The 16,630-nt window shown below is 52.3% G+C and overlaps 1 protein-coding gene across 1 annotated transcript; it reads left to right on the top strand.

The window, feature by feature from the left end:
- Positions 1–5,783: 5,783 nt before the first annotated feature.
- Positions 5,784–15,506, top strand: Nacad (NAC alpha domain containing). Its single transcript, XM_077796799.1, has 10 exons — positions 5,784–5,850; positions 8,542–10,196; positions 10,875–12,045; positions 12,616–13,851; positions 14,050–14,162; positions 14,245–14,316; positions 14,667–14,813; positions 14,922–15,071; positions 15,189–15,311; positions 15,421–15,506. The coding sequence occupies exons 1-10, from the start codon at positions 5,784–5,786 to the stop codon at positions 15,433–15,435; spliced, it is 4,749 nt and encodes a 1,582-aa protein (XP_077652925.1). The 3' UTR covers positions 15,436–15,506.
- Positions 15,507–16,630: the final 1,124 nt, after the last annotated feature.

Raw genomic sequence — 16,630 nt, 5'->3', positions numbered from 1 at the left:
AATTTTAATATTTATTTTTTAGTTTTCGGCGGCAGACACAACATCTCTGTTTGTATGTGGTGCTGAGGATCGAACTCGGGCCGCACGCATGCCAGGCGAGTGCACTACCACTTGAGCCACATCTCCAGCCCTAATTTTCACTTTCTTGATGATACCCTTTGAGACTCAAAAGTTTTAAATTTTGTCATTGTTTTGGATTGTTTTCATTTGGTTGGGTGTTTGTTATTTTTGTTGTTTTTCTTGTTGTTGGGGCAGGGAGATTGGTGCCAAGGCTGGAACCCAGAGCCTATGCATACTAGGCAAGTGCTCAGCCATATCATATCCCCAACCCCAAAAGTTTTGAATTTTGAAATAGTCCAACTTGTCTTTTTTCTTAGGCTGCTTGTACTTTGTCATTTTTAAGAATTCCTTAGTGAATCCAAAGTCACAAATACTTACCCTTGTGCTTTTTTTCTAAGAGCTTTATAATTTTCACTCTTATATTTTGTTCCTTTATGATTTTGAGTTGATTTTATACATGATATAAAGTGACAACTTCATTTTTTTGGATGAAATTACTTAGTTGTCCCAGAACCAAGTGTTGTTATTCTTTCCCTTGCTAAATGGTCTTAGCATCCTTGTCAAAAATCAGTTGACCATGGATATATAGGTTTATTTCTGGAATGTCAGTTTTCTTCCGTTGATCTATATATCCTCTTGCCAATGGTATATTGTCTTTTAATTACTACTGTTTCATAGTTATATTTTGAATTTTTCTCCATGGATTATTTTGGTTGGCTCTTCTGGGTCTCTTGCAATTCATGAGAACTTTAGAATGAGTTTGTCAGTTTGTACAAAGAAGTTAGTTGGAATTCTGATAAGGATTGTTCTGAATCTTTAGATCTTGGATATTGTTACCATCTTAACAATGTTAAATCTTCTGATTCATGAACATGGAATGTTTTCCCACTTATCTAGTCTTTAATTTTTCAACAGTATTTTAAAGTTTCCAGAATACACATTTTGAACTACTTTTAAATTTATTCCTAAGTATTTTATGATTTTTATCTTTTTGTTTTGGCTTGGTTTTTTGCATTGCTGGGGATCAAACCCAGGACCTCATGCATTTGTTATTTTATAATGCTGTTGCAAATGGAATTGTTTTCTTAATTTCAATTTTGGATTTCTCATTGCAAGTTTGTATACAGTATAATTGATTTTTGCATATTCGTCCTGAATCTTGCAACCCCAATGAACTTATTAGGTTGTGTCCGTTTTATTTTGTTTGGGGAGGTACTGAGGATTGAACTCAGGAGCATTCAATCACTGAGCCACATCCTCAGCCCTATTTTGTATTTTATTTGGAGACAGGGTCTCACTGAGTTGCTTAGCACCTAGCTTTTGCTGAGGCTGGTGTTGAACATGCAATCCTCCTACCTCAGCCTCCTGGGGTTACAGACGTGCACTACCCGGCCTGCCCAATTATTTTTAATTCTATCCCCACTCCCCCATACTGTAAGTATCTGATACTCCTTCTCAGGGGAGTGCAGCTTTATGCATGCCCATAGTCACCCTAAGATGACCAGTACTGGTAGGACTCTCTTCCTTTTTGTCTGACCACACCCAGCTATTAAACTCCACTAATTGCCACTGACACACACCACTGATTGCTTTAATGCTTTCAACAATCCTCTGAGGCCTAAGTTCCTCTACAAGCTAATCCACACTGTCTTGTTAGATGGGATAATTTCTGAGGTCAGTGTTTGATATTTTCTCTAACCCCAGGGCATTCAGTTTTCTTATTCCTCAATTTTCTCCAGTGAATTGTCACCCTGTAGCCCAGGCTGTTTTCAATGGATTCACAAATCACCTTTCAATGGTCTTTCACCACAACCTCTGCTGCTCTTGAGAGTGCTTCCCCATCCTCTGTTACAAGTGAAGTCAGTGCATTTGGGAAGAGATCAGAAGCTGTCATACAACCTGCTTCTCTTCCCTCAGAGAGAATCTTTAAGCTCAGTGGCAAGCTTCTGCATGACACCTACTCTAGGAGCTGAGTTCTCAGTGAAGGAGGCAGCAGTCTCTACTGGAATGTAACCAGCACCCCACTAGCTGGGCTCCATCCCAGGGCCTTCTACATGCTAGGTAAACATTCTGTCATTGAGCTACACTCCCATGTCCAATTTTTCTCATTTAACATATTGGTGTTATGAATTAACTTGATGGATTTTCAAGTGTTGAACCAGCCTTGCATACCTGGTATAAATTCTACTTGGTCATGGTGTATATTCTTTTTATTCATTGCTAAATTTGATTTGCTAGTAATCCATTGAGAATTTTTGTACCTAAATTTATGAGATTCTGGTCTAGAGTTTTTGAGGGGTATATGTCAGGATACTGCTTGCCTTGTTTGTTTTTGGTACTGGGGTTGAACCCAGGGGTGCTGTACCCCTGAGCTATATCCTCTTTTTTTTAACAGCCCTTTTTAGTATATTTTGAGACTGGTTTTCTCTAAGTTGCCCAGGCTGGCTTTGAACTTAAAATTCTCCTGCCTTACCCTCCTGAACAGCTGGGATTATAGGCATGAATAATTATGCTGGGCTACTGTTTGCCTTAAAAAAATGAATTAGGAATTGTTTCCTCCTCTTCGGTTTTCTGAAAGAGATTGTTTAAATTGGTTTTAATTCCAATTTAAATTTTTGGTATAATTTTCTAGTGGAAACAACCTAGCTCCTCCGACCCAATCACACCCCCCCTTTTTTTTCAGGGCAGGGGTTTGAACCCAGGGACTCATGCATGTTGATTTATTTTGAGGAGATTTGAAATTACAAATTCAATTCTTTGATAGTTATGGGACATTAGCTACCTATCTCATCTATTTTGAGTTTTGGGAATTTGTGATTTTCAAATAATCAGTTCATTACTTACAAATTGTTGAATTTATATACATCAAATTGTAGCATTCCCCTTGGTATCCTTAAAATGTTTGTAGGTTTCATAGCACTAGCCCCATTTCACTCCTGATATTGGTCATTTGTGTCTTTATTTTTGTTTGTCTTGCAAGAGTTTTAACCAATTTTATAATTTTTCAAAGAACCATGTTTTTATTTCATTGATTCCTTTTATCATCTTCCTGTTTTATATTCATTGATTTCTGTCTTTATTTTACTATTTCCCTTCCTTCTGCTGTGTTGGTTTATTTTGCTCTTCTTTCCTACTTTCTTTTTTCTATTTTTTGTTTGGTTTGGGTTTTTTGGCAGTTTTGGAGATTGAACCCAAGGCCTTGTGCACACTAGACAATTGCATTACCACTGAGCTACATCCTTAGCCCCCCTTTTCCTGATTTCTTGATATAGGAAATCAAATTGTTGGCATGAGACATTTCTTCTCTTATAATTGCTGCAAATATTCTTTCCTGCACTGCTTTGGCTACATAGTACATATTTTGGTATTTTGTGGTTTTATTTTCATTTAGTTCCATGCCAAAAAAATTTTTTTCCTTGGATAATTCCTCTGGCCCATGAATTATTTAGAAGTGTGTTATTGAGTGGGCTAGGATTGTGGCTCAGCGGTAGAGCACTCACCTAGCATGTGCGAGGCCCTGGGTTCCATCCTCAGCACCACATAAAAACAGATATTTAAAACAAAGGTTAGGGCTGGGGATGTGGCTCAAGCGGTAGCGTGCTCGCCTGACATGCGTGTGGCCCGGTTCGATCCTCAGCACCACATACAAACAAAGATGTTGTGTCTGCCGAAAACTAAAAAATAAATATTAAAATTCTCTCTCTCTCTCTTAACAAAAATAAAAAAAGAAGTGTGTTATTGAATTCTCAAGTGTTTAGGGATCTTCCTGTTGTCTTTCTCTTAGTTGATTTCAAGTTTGAGTTCACTGGTACAAGTATATGCTCCATTTTGTTTGTTTAGGTTGGGTTTTTGGTCTTTGCATTACTAAGGATACTCTACCACTGAGCTACATCCCTGGCCCTTTGTATTGTTTTTATTTTGAGGCAGGGTCTGGCTAAATTTCTGAGGCTGGCCTTGAACTTGTGATCATCTGGCCTCAGTCTCTTGTATCACTGGGAATGTCCAGCACACCTAGTGATAGTTTCTTTTTGTTGTGGGATCTCCCTTACTAGTTCCCTACCCCCTCTCCCTGCGCCAGGAGCCTCTGAGTAGAGTTGGGGAGGAAAGCAGCATGTTTTCCAACATGCCTCCTTGCCATGCTCAGCTGGTGGTGTCAGCAGGCCTTCACTTCTGTATGGGAATGAAGAAATCTACCTGGTTCTCCTGTTGGTAGATTGAGGTAAGGAAATGCCAGGCCTAGGTCGCCTACTGGGAAGACGCTCTACTAGCTATGCTGTTCACCTGATCCCTCACCAGCTCCCCTTCATTTCATCTTTAAGGATTCTACTTTGGCTTTCTCTTTTATGCCCTGGATTTATAGTTTTCCAGGGCATTTATAGGGAATTTGATTTCTAAGAATCCATGATATTTTCATGATAGGCATGTGTCAGGGCAGCAAGCTTAGAATTCAGCTAAGAAAACAGGAGAGCATTCACAGGAGGAGGAGATGGAAATGAAGATCCTTACGTAAAAGATGTAAAGGAAAGGCGGAAGAAAGTTGCACACCAGCGGGAAAAATGGATGGACTGACAGCAACTAAGAGGAATGCAGGGTAGATGTGCAGCGCTGGGCCTTGGGGCAGGTTCTGAGGAGTCGGGGATAGACCTGACTTCCTGAGCTTTGTGATAGAATCAGAAGAATGAGGAAGTTGGAGGCTCCCTCCCTGCTTGCCACAATGGCTGCTCTTGATTTTTTTCTACCCCAGTTCAGAAATGACAATGTGTCATTTATCGGTCTCTCAGTGCCTGGCACCGTGCGGGGAAGTGGGGTGGTGAATCTAGGCGGTGCAGCAGCCTGAGTGGAAGCAATCGCGCATTTCAGAAAAACCAAGGGGCGGGGCGGGCTTCATCCTTGGAGGTGTGGCAGGGGCAGCTGCCAGGAATGGAAGGAGGAGCTTTTCTTTTCTTTTCCTCCCCATGCCTAGAGAACTGAGGGGTGAAGGGGTGGGAGCAGATCATCACGCTGCCAGGAAACCCAGAGACCCAGCTTGGCCCAGGAGCTCGTCTGGATCCACCTTCCCCGCTGTGCTCTCTTAAGCTCCATCTCTGGTTGCCACAGAGACTGGAGGCGGTTGCCATGGAGACCGACGACTGCAAGGACCAACCAATCAGTCCAAAGCTGCGGCTCCAACTCATCTTTTGGATGCAGGCATCAAGCTGGGCGGGGTTCCCTCCCCACTCCGGGCCTCCTGTGCCCTTCGCCTAGTCAGAGAAGGGTGGGCTGTCTCTGACAGTATCTCCCTGAGGCTCCTCCCCGGTCCCTGAAACCTTGGTTCTAGAGACGCCTCCGCCTATTCCCAGCTAAGGGGTGATGCCACCTGGGAGGTGTCCAGACCCCGAATGTCTTAGAATCCCTCCTTGGTAAAGGGAGGGGGATGCTGCGGGAAAGGCTGGGCGGGGCGCAGGCGCCCCAGGCCTGCTCGGATTCGTACACCACAGGAGGAAGACCTCAACCGGTTGGGTAGGGAGGGAGCACCCCCCACCCGCGACATTGCGCTCCGCAGTGCCTGGCTCGCCCGCGCACGCTCACTCAGGCCGCTGGGCGGGCGGGGCTGCGCTTACGTCATCCACACTCCGCTCCCCCTCCCCGCCAGCTGAGGGGCGGTGGCCGCTCAGGCTATGCCGGGCGGCTGTACGGACAGACGGACCGAGGGACAGAGGGACAGGCGGGCGCACGTCAAGGCCATGCCCGGGGAAGCTGCCCGCGCCGAGTTACCGCTGCCTGAGGCTAGTGGGCCTGGGCCCCGCACAGGTGAGACCGCGGCCCCTCTCCTCTCCGGCCCAATTCTCTATCCGGCCTATTCCCTCCTTCATCCCTCTGCCTCGCTCGCTGGCCAGTCCTAGTCATTTCCAAGCTCTGCCCTTCCCTACACTCGAATCCTGACCCCCACTCAGGACTTAGGGCAAGAGCGGGATGGGACTCAGGGAGTGCTCCTGCGAGCCAGAAGCGACGTGGGGACCTGCGCCCTTGGCCTCTGACCCTGGGGTCTTTGGGCTCCCTGAGCTCCTGGTCCGCTGGGCTCCTCCCGCCTGTTCTGGCAGCCGCGCCCCGCTGGCGTCCCATTGTCCGTGCAGAGCTATCAGCCTCCAGGTCTGAAGGCTACGGGTTCGGGTTCGGAAGCGGGAGGCCTATGGGGTCCCTGCACGCTGATCCGGCGCCCACCCAGACAGTCCTCAACTGCAGCCTGGGCTTCCAAGGGCTGGGGACTGGCCAGGCACAGGAGAGAGGAGCAGAACTTCTGGCAGGAAGGCCAGAGGGAGAGCAACTTGGGGGAGAAACAGCAGATCTGGGTCTGGAAGGTGGGAGGCCCTGGGGAGGTGGCCTCACCAGCAACGCCCCATTGTGCCGACCACCGGATCCCTGGAAAGGCTGGGTCAACAAATGTTGGTTTAGACTATAGGTCGGTCCACTTGGCCTGGGCAGTCAGAGCCTGGATGGTTTCTGCTGGGAGGTTGGCCATGTGTGGCTTGGGCAGGCCAAGGGCACCTTGCTGTGAACAAGAAGTCACCTGGGCTGTCGACAGTGTAGGGTCAATGGCATGGCTATGAGGTGACACAGTTATCACCTCTGCTCTTGGGAAACAGGCAGTCCAGGATGAGACTCCACAGAAACAGGATCATGTGCTGGCTCTGTTCTGGCTTGTTTGGTGACCTTGAATGAGTCACAAAAAAACTTTGGCCTTTTCTTTTCCTTCCATTCTAACCTTGGCCAATTCAGCCCTTCTCCTATCCTGGAGGCATATCAGGGGTCAGTGCAGTGCAGTTTTAGAGCACCCAATTTTGCCCACCAGCCACACCCACTCCCACTGTTGGATATCAGGTGTGCCACAAGGGACCTGAAGGAGCTCCCTGTCTCTCAGGACCCCCTGGCTTATCCAGCAGCTCAGCCCTCAGTTGATGAGCTCTCAATGCCCTGAGGCTGCTGAGGGCAAATCCGGCAGCCTGGCAACGAAGCTGCACCTTCTTAGACTTCACCACTAATCCTATTTGATCTCCACTTTGTAGGAGAGAAAGCCGAGGTGCAGGCAGTGTTGTCCTGTCACCAGTGAGCATGGTAGAGCAGTCATCCCTCGGCAAGCATCAGCCTTGGAGCCCAGCCCCTATGAGCAGCCCCTCCCCCTCTTGAGCAGGACTTGGCCTGGACTGGGGTGGGGGACTAGGAGGGCCTTCAGCAGATGCTTCAAATAGAAGCATCTTTGGCTTTGGTGGAGGTGAAAAAGGGAATGTTACAAGGCCATTAAAAAATGAGGCTTATGAGCACTTGGCACACATGGGAAAAATGCTTATGAGATAATATCTGGTGAAAACCGCAAGATTCAGAAGTGCATATACAGAGTGACCTCAGTGATGATAAAATGCCAGTCAGCAAGAGACCAGGAGGTAGCAAACCAGCAGAGTGTTGTGGTAAGGCTTGCCAGGGGTGTTCTTTCACTTTGCTGAGTGCCCTAAGTGCTTTCTGATCCATGTTACTTCATGGTGTATGTGTGAAGGGACTTTTCAGCTGGAGGTGTGTCAGCCCATGGAGGTTTTCTGAGCACCTGTAGCCTCCTCATGGGGGCTCCTTAGGACCCAGAGAAGGGCTACAGGGCAGGACCTAGCTCCCAGTCCCAAGGGAGAATTTGGCACTCATCATGGAATGGCTGCTACTCTGGGGAGCACTGGACCAGGGGCTCCACTAGCCCTCCTGTAGCTGTCCTGCTCCCACTGAGTTGCATGATCACCATTATTTCCCACTACTGCCTTTCTAGATGGATGCTCCAATTCAGTTTCTGTGGGAAACACCTGTCTCCATTCTTCAGAAACTTGACTGCATTCAGAGCCCCTGGTTTCCCTCCTCCCATATGCCACAGGGAGCAGCCCAGGCACAGGGCCCTGAGGGGACAGGTTGACCTCAAGTGTTGGCAGCAATATAGGAGAGAGATGGGCCAAAGAGGCAAAGCCCGTATTTTACAGTAGGCATATGTGAGACCTATAATGTTCCAGAGCTGTGCAGTGTGGGAGGGCCCACGCTCCTGCCATGGGAAGGCACTGTCCAGCAGATTCTGATTGCTATCCACTCCAGCTAAGCCCAGCTAAATCATACTGATTAACTAGAAAGGAATCAGCAATCTAGTCTCAAAAAAAAAAAGATGGAAATGCTAGTTGCATCTTTGCTAAAGTGTCCCCAAGAAAATCCTGAGTTTATAATACACACAGCAACACTGCCTGCAAGCCCCCATTCTGCAAAGCTACTGTCAACAGTTCTGTTCTCTGTCAAAACCCCTGGAAATTTTCCCTTAAATGCAACCCACACCACCATTCTCTTCTCCCTCCTGTCTTCCCCAACCAGCTCTCCACTGGGCCTCTTTCAATGGACATCTGTTTCCCATCCCATGCTCAGCTCTTCACCTCACTTGGTCTGGAGATGTGTCTGGGTGCTTCACGTTCTTCTCTGTCTCCACAGAGCTCTCCTGTGATGCAGCTGCTGCCACCATCCTGAGAGAGGACCGGCAGGAGCCCCATGCCCTGATCCCAGAGCCCAGCTCCCTGACCCTCACATTCCTGCCCAGCAAGCCAGGTGCCCGGCCCCAGCCTGAGGGAGCCAGCTGGGATGCAGTGCCTGGTGGGGCCCCTTCAGCCTGGGCAGACCCAGCGGAAGGCAGCCCAAACCCAACACTCCTCTCTGAGGGCCCCCTCCCACAGGCTTTGCCTGATGAGGGTCAGCCCCCTGAGGCTCTGCTCACTAAGGGCCCTCTCCCTGCCACTCTGGAGCCCCGGATTGTGATGGGCGAGGAGACATGCCAGGCACCCCAGTCACCCAGGGCAGGCCTACCAGTGCTCAGGGATCAGGAGGGTGGGCTCACCAACCTGTACCCACCTCCCGAGCTGTATTCTCAGGGTGATCCTCCTGTGCCTTCCCCTCCCCCAGACCCTGATTCCTACTTCACCCCTCCCTCCACTCCCACCAAGACAACCTACATCCTGCTTCCCAGCCATGGGCCCCATAGGGACACCTGGGACCCAGAGGATGAGCTGCTGGATGAGCTGCTGGACTCCCCACCTGCCTCGCCCTCAGGCTCATACATCACGGCAGATGGGGACAGCTGGACCTCATCACCATCCTGTTCCCTCAGCCTGCTGGCCCCAGCTGAAGGGCTGGATTTCCCCTCAGACTGGGGCCTCTCCCCACAGGGGTCTGTAGCAGATGAACAAGAGCCCCATCCCACTGTGCCTCCCGAATCCCTATCTTCTGAGTCTAGTCTTTCAGCAGACAGTAGCTCTTCCTGGGACCAGGAGGGCCACTTCTTCGACCTGGACTTCCTAGCCAATGACCCAATGATCCCTGCAGCCCTCCTGCCCTTCCAGGGCAGCCTCATCTTCCAGGTGGAGGCAGTGGAGGTGACACCACTGCCCCCAGAAGAGGAGGAGGTGGCAGCTAATGTTCCTGCTCCAGATGGGGACCTGGCCGGAGAGGGTGAGGAGGATAGCACATCTGCCTCCTTCCTGCAGTCACTATCTGACCTGTCCATCATTGAGGGCATGGATGAGGCCTTTGCCTTCCGGGATGACACCTCTGCGGCCTCCTCTGACTCGGACTCAGCCTCCTATGCAGGGGCAGATGATGACAGGCTGTATAGTGGGGAACCCCATGCCCAGCCCAGTGCCCTGCTGCAGGACAGTGCCCAGAAGACAGAGAAGGAGCATAGAAGGGAGACTGCTTTCTGGAGCCCAGAGGCCATCAGAACAGTAACCAACCCTCAGGTCTCAGAGGGAGAGGCTCATCTCGCCCACAGCCAGGAATCAACTTCAGAAATGGAAGAAGGCCTTGCTTTAAGCCAAGAGTCTGAAACTACTGTGACCCCTCATGCTCTGCAGGCAGCCCTAGGCCTTCAGATGGAGGCAGCTTCCAGGGTGCCCCCTCAGGTTGGTGAAGAAGAAGCTGACTCTACCACTGGACAAGCACCTGCCACCAGGGCACTGCCTCAGCTTTCCAAGGAGGTGATAAGTGCTACCTTAGGTCAGGAGCCCATCATTGTAGAACCACAACCAGTTCTTCAAGAAGCAGCAAGTCCCACCTTGTACACAGAGCCTCCTGAGAACTCAAAGGAAGAGGACCGAGTTCTCCCCTCAGGCCTGGAGACTGTAGTTGCAGCCACACAGGGGCTCCAGCAGGCTGAAGGGGGTGTCATTCTACTCGAGGACTCTCCTGAGGCAGCACTTTCACCCCTTCAGGAAGCAGATCCCACCTCAGGCCTAGAGCCTATGGCTGGGGCCACACCAGAGCCCCAGCAGCCTGAAGAGATTGTCACCATACCCCAAACGCTTCCACCCCTGAAAGATGCAGATTCCACATGGGGCTTAGAGACCGTGGCTGGGGCCATAACAGAGCCCCAGCAGGCTGAAGGGAGGGTCACCATACCCCAGGATCCCACTGAGACAGAACTTCCACCACTGCAAGATGCAGATCCTACCTTGGGCCTAGAGCCTATAGTGGCAGCCACACCAGAGCCTCAGCAGGCTGAAGAAAGTATCACTATACCCCAGGACTCCCCTGAAACAGAACTTCCACCCCTGCAACATGCGGAATCCACCTTAGGCCTAGAATCTGTGTCTGGGGCCATAATAGAGCCCCAACAGGCTGAAGAGTGTGTCACCATACCCCAGGACTACACTGAGACAGAACTTCCACCTGGGCAAGATGCAGATGCCACCTCAGGCCTGGAATCTGTGGCTGGGGCCATAACAGAGCCCCAGCAGACTGAAGAGTGTGTCATGATACCCCAGGACTCCCCTGAGACAGAACTTCCATCCCTGCAAGATGCAGGTCCCACCTCGGGTCTAGAGCCTGTGGCTGCAACCACACCAGGGCCCCAGCAGGCTGAAGAGAGTGTCACTGTACCCCAGGACTCCCCTGCGACAGCATTTCCACCCCTGCAAGATACAGATCCCATCTTGGGCCTAGAACCTCTGGCTGAAGCCACACCAGGGCTTCAGCAGGCTGAAGAGTGTGTCACCATACTCCAGGACTCCCCTGAGACAGAACTTCCACCCCTGCAACATGCAGGTCCCACCTCAGGACTGGAGTCTGTGGCTGGGGCCATAACAGAGCCCCAGCAGGTTGAAGAGGGTGTCACCATACCCCAGGACTCCCCTGAGACAGCATTTTCACCCCTGCAAGATACAGATCCCGCCTTGGGCCTAGAACCTCTGGCTGAAGCCACACCAGGGCTTCAGCAGGCTGAAGAGTATGTCACCATACTCCAGGACTCCCCTGAGACAGAACTTCCACCCCTGCAAGATGCAGATCCCACCTCAGGCTTAGAACCTCTGGCTGAAGCCACACCAGGGCCCCAGCAGGCTGAAGAGAGTGTCACCATACTCCAGGACTCCCCTGAGACAGAACTTCCACCCCTGCAAGATGCAGGTCCCACCTCAGGCCTAGAGCCTGTGGCTACAGCCACACCAGGGCCCCAGCAGGCTGAAGAGAGTGTCACCATACTCCAGGACTCCCCTGAGACAGAACTTCCACCCCTGCAAGATGCAGGTCCCACCTCAGGCCTAGAGCCTGTGGCTACAGCCACACCAGGGCCCCAGCAGGCTGAAGAGAGTGTCACCATACTCCAGAACTCCCCTGAGACAGAACTTCCACCCCTGCAAGATGCAGATCCCACCTCAGGCCTAGAGCCTGTGGCTACAGCCACACCAGGGCCCCAGCAGGCTGAAGAGAGTGTCACCATACTCCAGAACTCCCCTGAGACAGAACTTCCACCCCTGCAAGATGCAGATCCCACCTCAGGCCTAGAGCCTGTGGCTACAGCCACACCAGGGCCCCAGCAGGCTGAAGAGTGTCTCACCAAACTCCAGGACTCCCCTGAGACAGAACTTCCACCCCTGCAAGATGCAGGTCCCATCTCAGGCCTAGAGCCTGTGGCTACAGCCACACCAGGGCCCCAGCAGGCTGAAGAGAGTGTCACCATATTCCAGGACTCCCCTGAGACAGAACTTCCACCCCTGCAAGATGCAGATCCCACCTCAGGCTTAGAACCTCTGGCTGAAGCCACACCAGGGCTTCAGCAGGCTGAAGAGAATGTTAGCATATCCCAGGACTCTTCTGAGACAGAACTTCCACCCCTGCAAGATGCAGGTCCCACCTCAGGCCTAGAGCCTGTGGCTACAGCCACACCAGGGCCCCAGCAGGCTGAAGAGAGTGTCACCATACTCCAGGACTCCCCTGAGACAAAATTTCCACCCCTGCAAGATGCAGATCCCACCTCAAGCCTAGAGCTTGAGGCTGCAGCCACACCAGGGCCTCAGCAGGCTGAAGAGAATGTCACCATACCCCAGGACTCCCCTGAGACAGCACTTCCACCTGGGCAAGATGCAGATCCCACCTCAGGTCTGGAGCTTATGGCTGGGGCCAAACCAGAGCCCCAACAGGCTGAAGAGAGTGTCACCATACCACAGAGCTCCCCTGAGAGAGCACTTCCACCCTTGCAAGATGCAGGACTCACCTTAGCCTCGGAGCCCATGGCTGGAGACACCCATGGGGCCCCAGGGAATAAGCTCATGGCTTCTGTGACCCAGCAGGAATTAGGTCTGGCCTTAGAACTAAGGCCAGAGCCTGGGGAGCATGATGCAGGCTCTGATGGAGACCCAGAGCCTTCAGCCTTGAACCAGACCCAAAAGGATGGCCCAGAACCAACTGCAAAGACTGGAACTCCTTGGGCCCCAAGGGAAGAGGCAGGTCCCACCTTAGGCATGGAGGCCCCTGGTCCCCCTGAACCTGCCTCTGGCACTGGAAAAGAAGTAGCTGTGGACCTTTCAGCACCTGAGGGGGAAATATGTCTTGAAGCCTGTGTGTATGTGGGTGATGGGGCCAAGACCCATTCGCCTGCAAAGGAGGCCCTGGGGGCTAAGAACAAGAGGGGTGTAGGCCCCAAGCCACCAGCACAGGAAGGTGGGCCTGCATCAGTGCTCCAAGGTGTGAGAGAGGCTCCCAAAGCATGTCCTACTGCCTGCCCTGAGGTCACACAGGCACAGATCCTGAGCCCAGCCAAGAAAGGAAGGGGTCTGAGCAGCAAGGCCACCCTGGAACCCAGACTTCCCTTAGCTGTGGCCAAAGAGGCCAGGCTAAGTTCAGGCCCAAAGTCCCCAGCAAAGGCTGCATCCAGGCTGGACAGGGACTTCCCTAAAGAGCTTACCCCTTCTGTATCACCTTCCCAGGGGTTGGAGCCTTCGCTAGGCCTGGGCAATGGAAAGCAGCCCCAGAGAGCACCTGGTATGCTCAAATCCTCCCCACTACAACTCCCAGAAAACCCTGCCAGGGGCCGGCCTAGTACACCTCAAAACAGGCTCTCAGACCCTGACCCCTCTGATCCTGGTGTTCTTGCTGGGGAAGCCCCACTGGCCCTGGGACCCCCTAACTCTCGCTTGTGCCAGAACCCGCAGGAAGACTCTGTGGAGGGTGAGGAGCCACCAGCCTCTCGGGGACTTCACGTGTCTCGGGCAGTAGCCCAGGGGGCCACTGCTGCTGCTGCTGCCTCAGGAAACATCCAGCCTCTGGGGACAGGGCAGCAGATCAGCCTCTCCCGCCACCACCCACTCCTCATCCCCAAGGCGGCCCCCACGGATGCCAAAGACCTGGCCAAAGACCCGGCCTCTCAGATCTCACCACCCAGCCAAGTGCCTCCTCCCTCTGGGACCCAGAGCCCATCGAGCCCTCAAGGCCTCCCAGCCCTAGAACAGCAAGAGGACGAGGACAGCCTGGAAGAAGGTGAGGGGGAATGTAGGGGTGGTGGGGGCCCCAGGCTTGGGCAGCTAGTCCTCTCCAGGGTAAGCACTGCCGTCCTAGGCTAGAGGACCTCTGCAGTGGTGTGATGATATGTCAAGACCCCCAGCTCCAATTCATGATGAAGTAGAGCCAGGGGCCCATCTAGGGGAGTCATTCTCACACCTCTCTTCCCTTCCCCAGACTCACCTCGGGCCCTGGGCTCAGGCCAGCACTCGGATAGTCACGGGGAGTCGTCAGCGGAGTTGGACGAGCAGGACATCTCAGCGCCTCAGATGGTGCAGTGCCCATCCCAGGTGCCCAGTCTGGGGGAGAGGTTGGCCCTTAGGTGGGCCCTATACTCCCACCCACAGGTGCTCAGCCCTCACCTTTCCACAGGCCCCAACAGGCAGCAGTGAGGAGACCATCGCCAAAGCCAAGCAGAGTCGCAGTGAAAAGAAGGCTCGAAAAGTAGGCTGGGAGCTCCCCTTCTGACCCCAGTACTAGCACCATCTGCACAGGGGGACATCTTTACCAAGATGGGTCATACCCCATAACTAATGAAATAGTATCCATAGGGAAGACCTGTGGGTCAAATCTAATAACCCATGCACTTCCCCTAAACAGTTTGGGCTGGAATGGCATGGTGGTCATATGGATGAAGGTCAGCCTCCTCCAAAGGCTAGTACACACAGGGAAGGACTGGTCACTCAGGGTCATGGGGAAGTTGGGGTGAGGTGTTTGCCTACCAGGCACTGTGCTACCTGCCTTTTCTGGTTGGGCCTACAGCAGGTCTGAACCATCTCTACCCTCTGCCTCAGGCAATGTCGAAACTGGGCTTGCGGCAGATTCAGGGAGTCACCAGGATCACTATCCAGAAGTCCAAGAACATCCTCTTTGTCATCGCCAAGCCTGATGTCTTCAAGAGCCCCGCCTCAGACACCTATGTGGTCTTTGGCGAGGCCAAGGTTTGTCCTAGCTGTGGCTGTGGCAGTGGTGATGACCAGGGAAACAGGGATGAGACAGATGGACAGGGAGTGTGCAGGCCCTACTGACACAGCTGTCCCATGCTACAGATTGAGGACCTATCCCAGCAAGTGCACAAAGCTGCAGCAGAGAAGTTCAAGGTGCCCTCGGAGTCCTCAGCCCTGGTCCCTGAGTCGGCACCTGGACCCCGGGTGAGGCCAGAGTGTGAGGAAGAGGAAGAGGAGGAGGACGAGGAGGAGGTGAGGCTAAGGCGCTCCAAGACTCCGTGTGGAGGGCTTCTGCCTAAGGCCTGTGTCAGGAGAGCCCTGGCCCAGAGGCCTCAAGCGGCTTATCATCTCCCTACTTCACCCCACCAGGTGGACGAGGCAGGCTTAGAGCTACGTGACATTGAGCTGGTGATGGCCCAGGCCAATGTGTCCAGGGCCAAAGCTGTGCGGGCCCTAAGGGACAACCACAGTGACATAGTCAATGCCATCATGGTGAGTAAGCATTGGCCCCACCCCCACCTCCCAGCTGTCCTTGGAGGCCTCGGGTGAGGTCCTGATTTGGCTCTACATCATGACCCTCTCCTTCCACATTTTTCCACAGGAACTGACAATGTAGCTGCTGACCAGAAGCTGGGTACATCCTGCCCCATCCCCCAGCTCTGCTGTCCAATAAATTGGTGTCCCCTCAATACCCTCTGGCAACTTCTCAATATCCTCTGAAGTCCCGACATTACCCTGCCATCTCATCATCCTTTGATGTCACCTCATCACCATGCCACCTCACTGTCCTCTAGTGTCCTCAGAAGACCCTCTGGTGTCCTATCATTATGGAATCCCCTCAGTGCCCCAACTGCCCTCTGAAATCCTCTCAAACCCTGGCATCACCTATCCGCCCTCTGGGACCTCCTCAGTGTTCTCTGGTGTAGTCTCAATACCCTCTGGCATCACCTAAATGTCCCTCAGCATCCTTTCATCACTCTCATATCCCCTCACTGTCCTTTGGCATCCCCTCAGATCCAGCTAGGGGTAAGAGTGGCCATCTGCTCCACATTCTCCACTCTCTGCTAAGAGATCAGTGACTCAGTCAGTGTTGGCCATTTCTGGAATGTGTGCCCTGGAGAGGCAAGCATGTGGTTCTTGTGACTCCACATCAAAGACTCTGCAAGGCCATGCTCTATGTGTACATGGGGGACACTGAGACTCACTGGGGCACAGGGTGGGCTGTGGAAGGCAGAAAGGAGCTAGAGGACAAAGTCTGCGTTTTCAGCCTCCCCTCATTATTCCAGAGCAGGATTATTTGCATTCAAAGCTAGAGGCAGCTCCAATACCCTCTGGTTTTCCCAGCCTGGACTGTGGTCCCATGACCAGCTCTGGAACAGCCATGGTAGAGGGAAAATTCTCCCTATAAAACACTATCCAGGGTTGTTCTCTCCTGAAGAGACAATACCACATGGACCTGTCTGCCTTACTCCGGAAGGCACCTATAAGACCCTCCAGACCCTCTGGCTAGGCCTGGACACAAGTGGGATATCCATGGAGCTCCATTTATGGATACCTCAGAGGCCTAGTGTACAACCCTTCTGCCCAGCAGGGCACACCACTCCCTATAGTGGGCAGTGGGGGAAGTTCCTTATCCCAGGAACTTTCTGGATGTGTCCTGAGGGTTCTCAGCAGAATCGAGGCCTTGATGGAGGGAGAGACCCAGAACAACCTGATTTCATGTCACCTCTCTCCCCTCCCTGGATTCTAAGGAAGGTTTGAAGTGGCGTAAAGGGCAGAGGTCAGACTAATGCCAATACAAACTGGGAGAA

The sequence above is a fragment of the Urocitellus parryii genome, chromosome 3, assembly GCF_045843805.1.
Source record: "Urocitellus parryii isolate mUroPar1 chromosome 3, mUroPar1.hap1, whole genome shotgun sequence".
NCBI lineage: Eukaryota > Metazoa > Chordata > Mammalia > Rodentia > Sciuridae > Urocitellus > Urocitellus parryii.
This window is presented reverse-complemented; position numbering and strand designations above follow the sequence as displayed.

Excerpts from the sequence above, each read along its gene's own strand:
- Nacad (XM_077796799.1), top strand. The coding sequence starts at position 5,784 with ATGCCCGGGGAAGCTGCCCGCGCCGAGTTACCGCTGCCTGAGGCTAGT. Across the intron at positions 14,814-14,921 it reads TGGTCTTTGGCGAGGCCAAG|ATTGAGGACCTATCCCAGCA; the intron begins GTTTGTCCTAGC and ends CCCATGCTACAG. Across the intron at positions 15,072-15,188 it reads AGGAGGAGGACGAGGAGGAG|GTGGACGAGGCAGGCTTAGA; the intron begins GTGAGGCTAAGG and ends TCACCCCACCAG.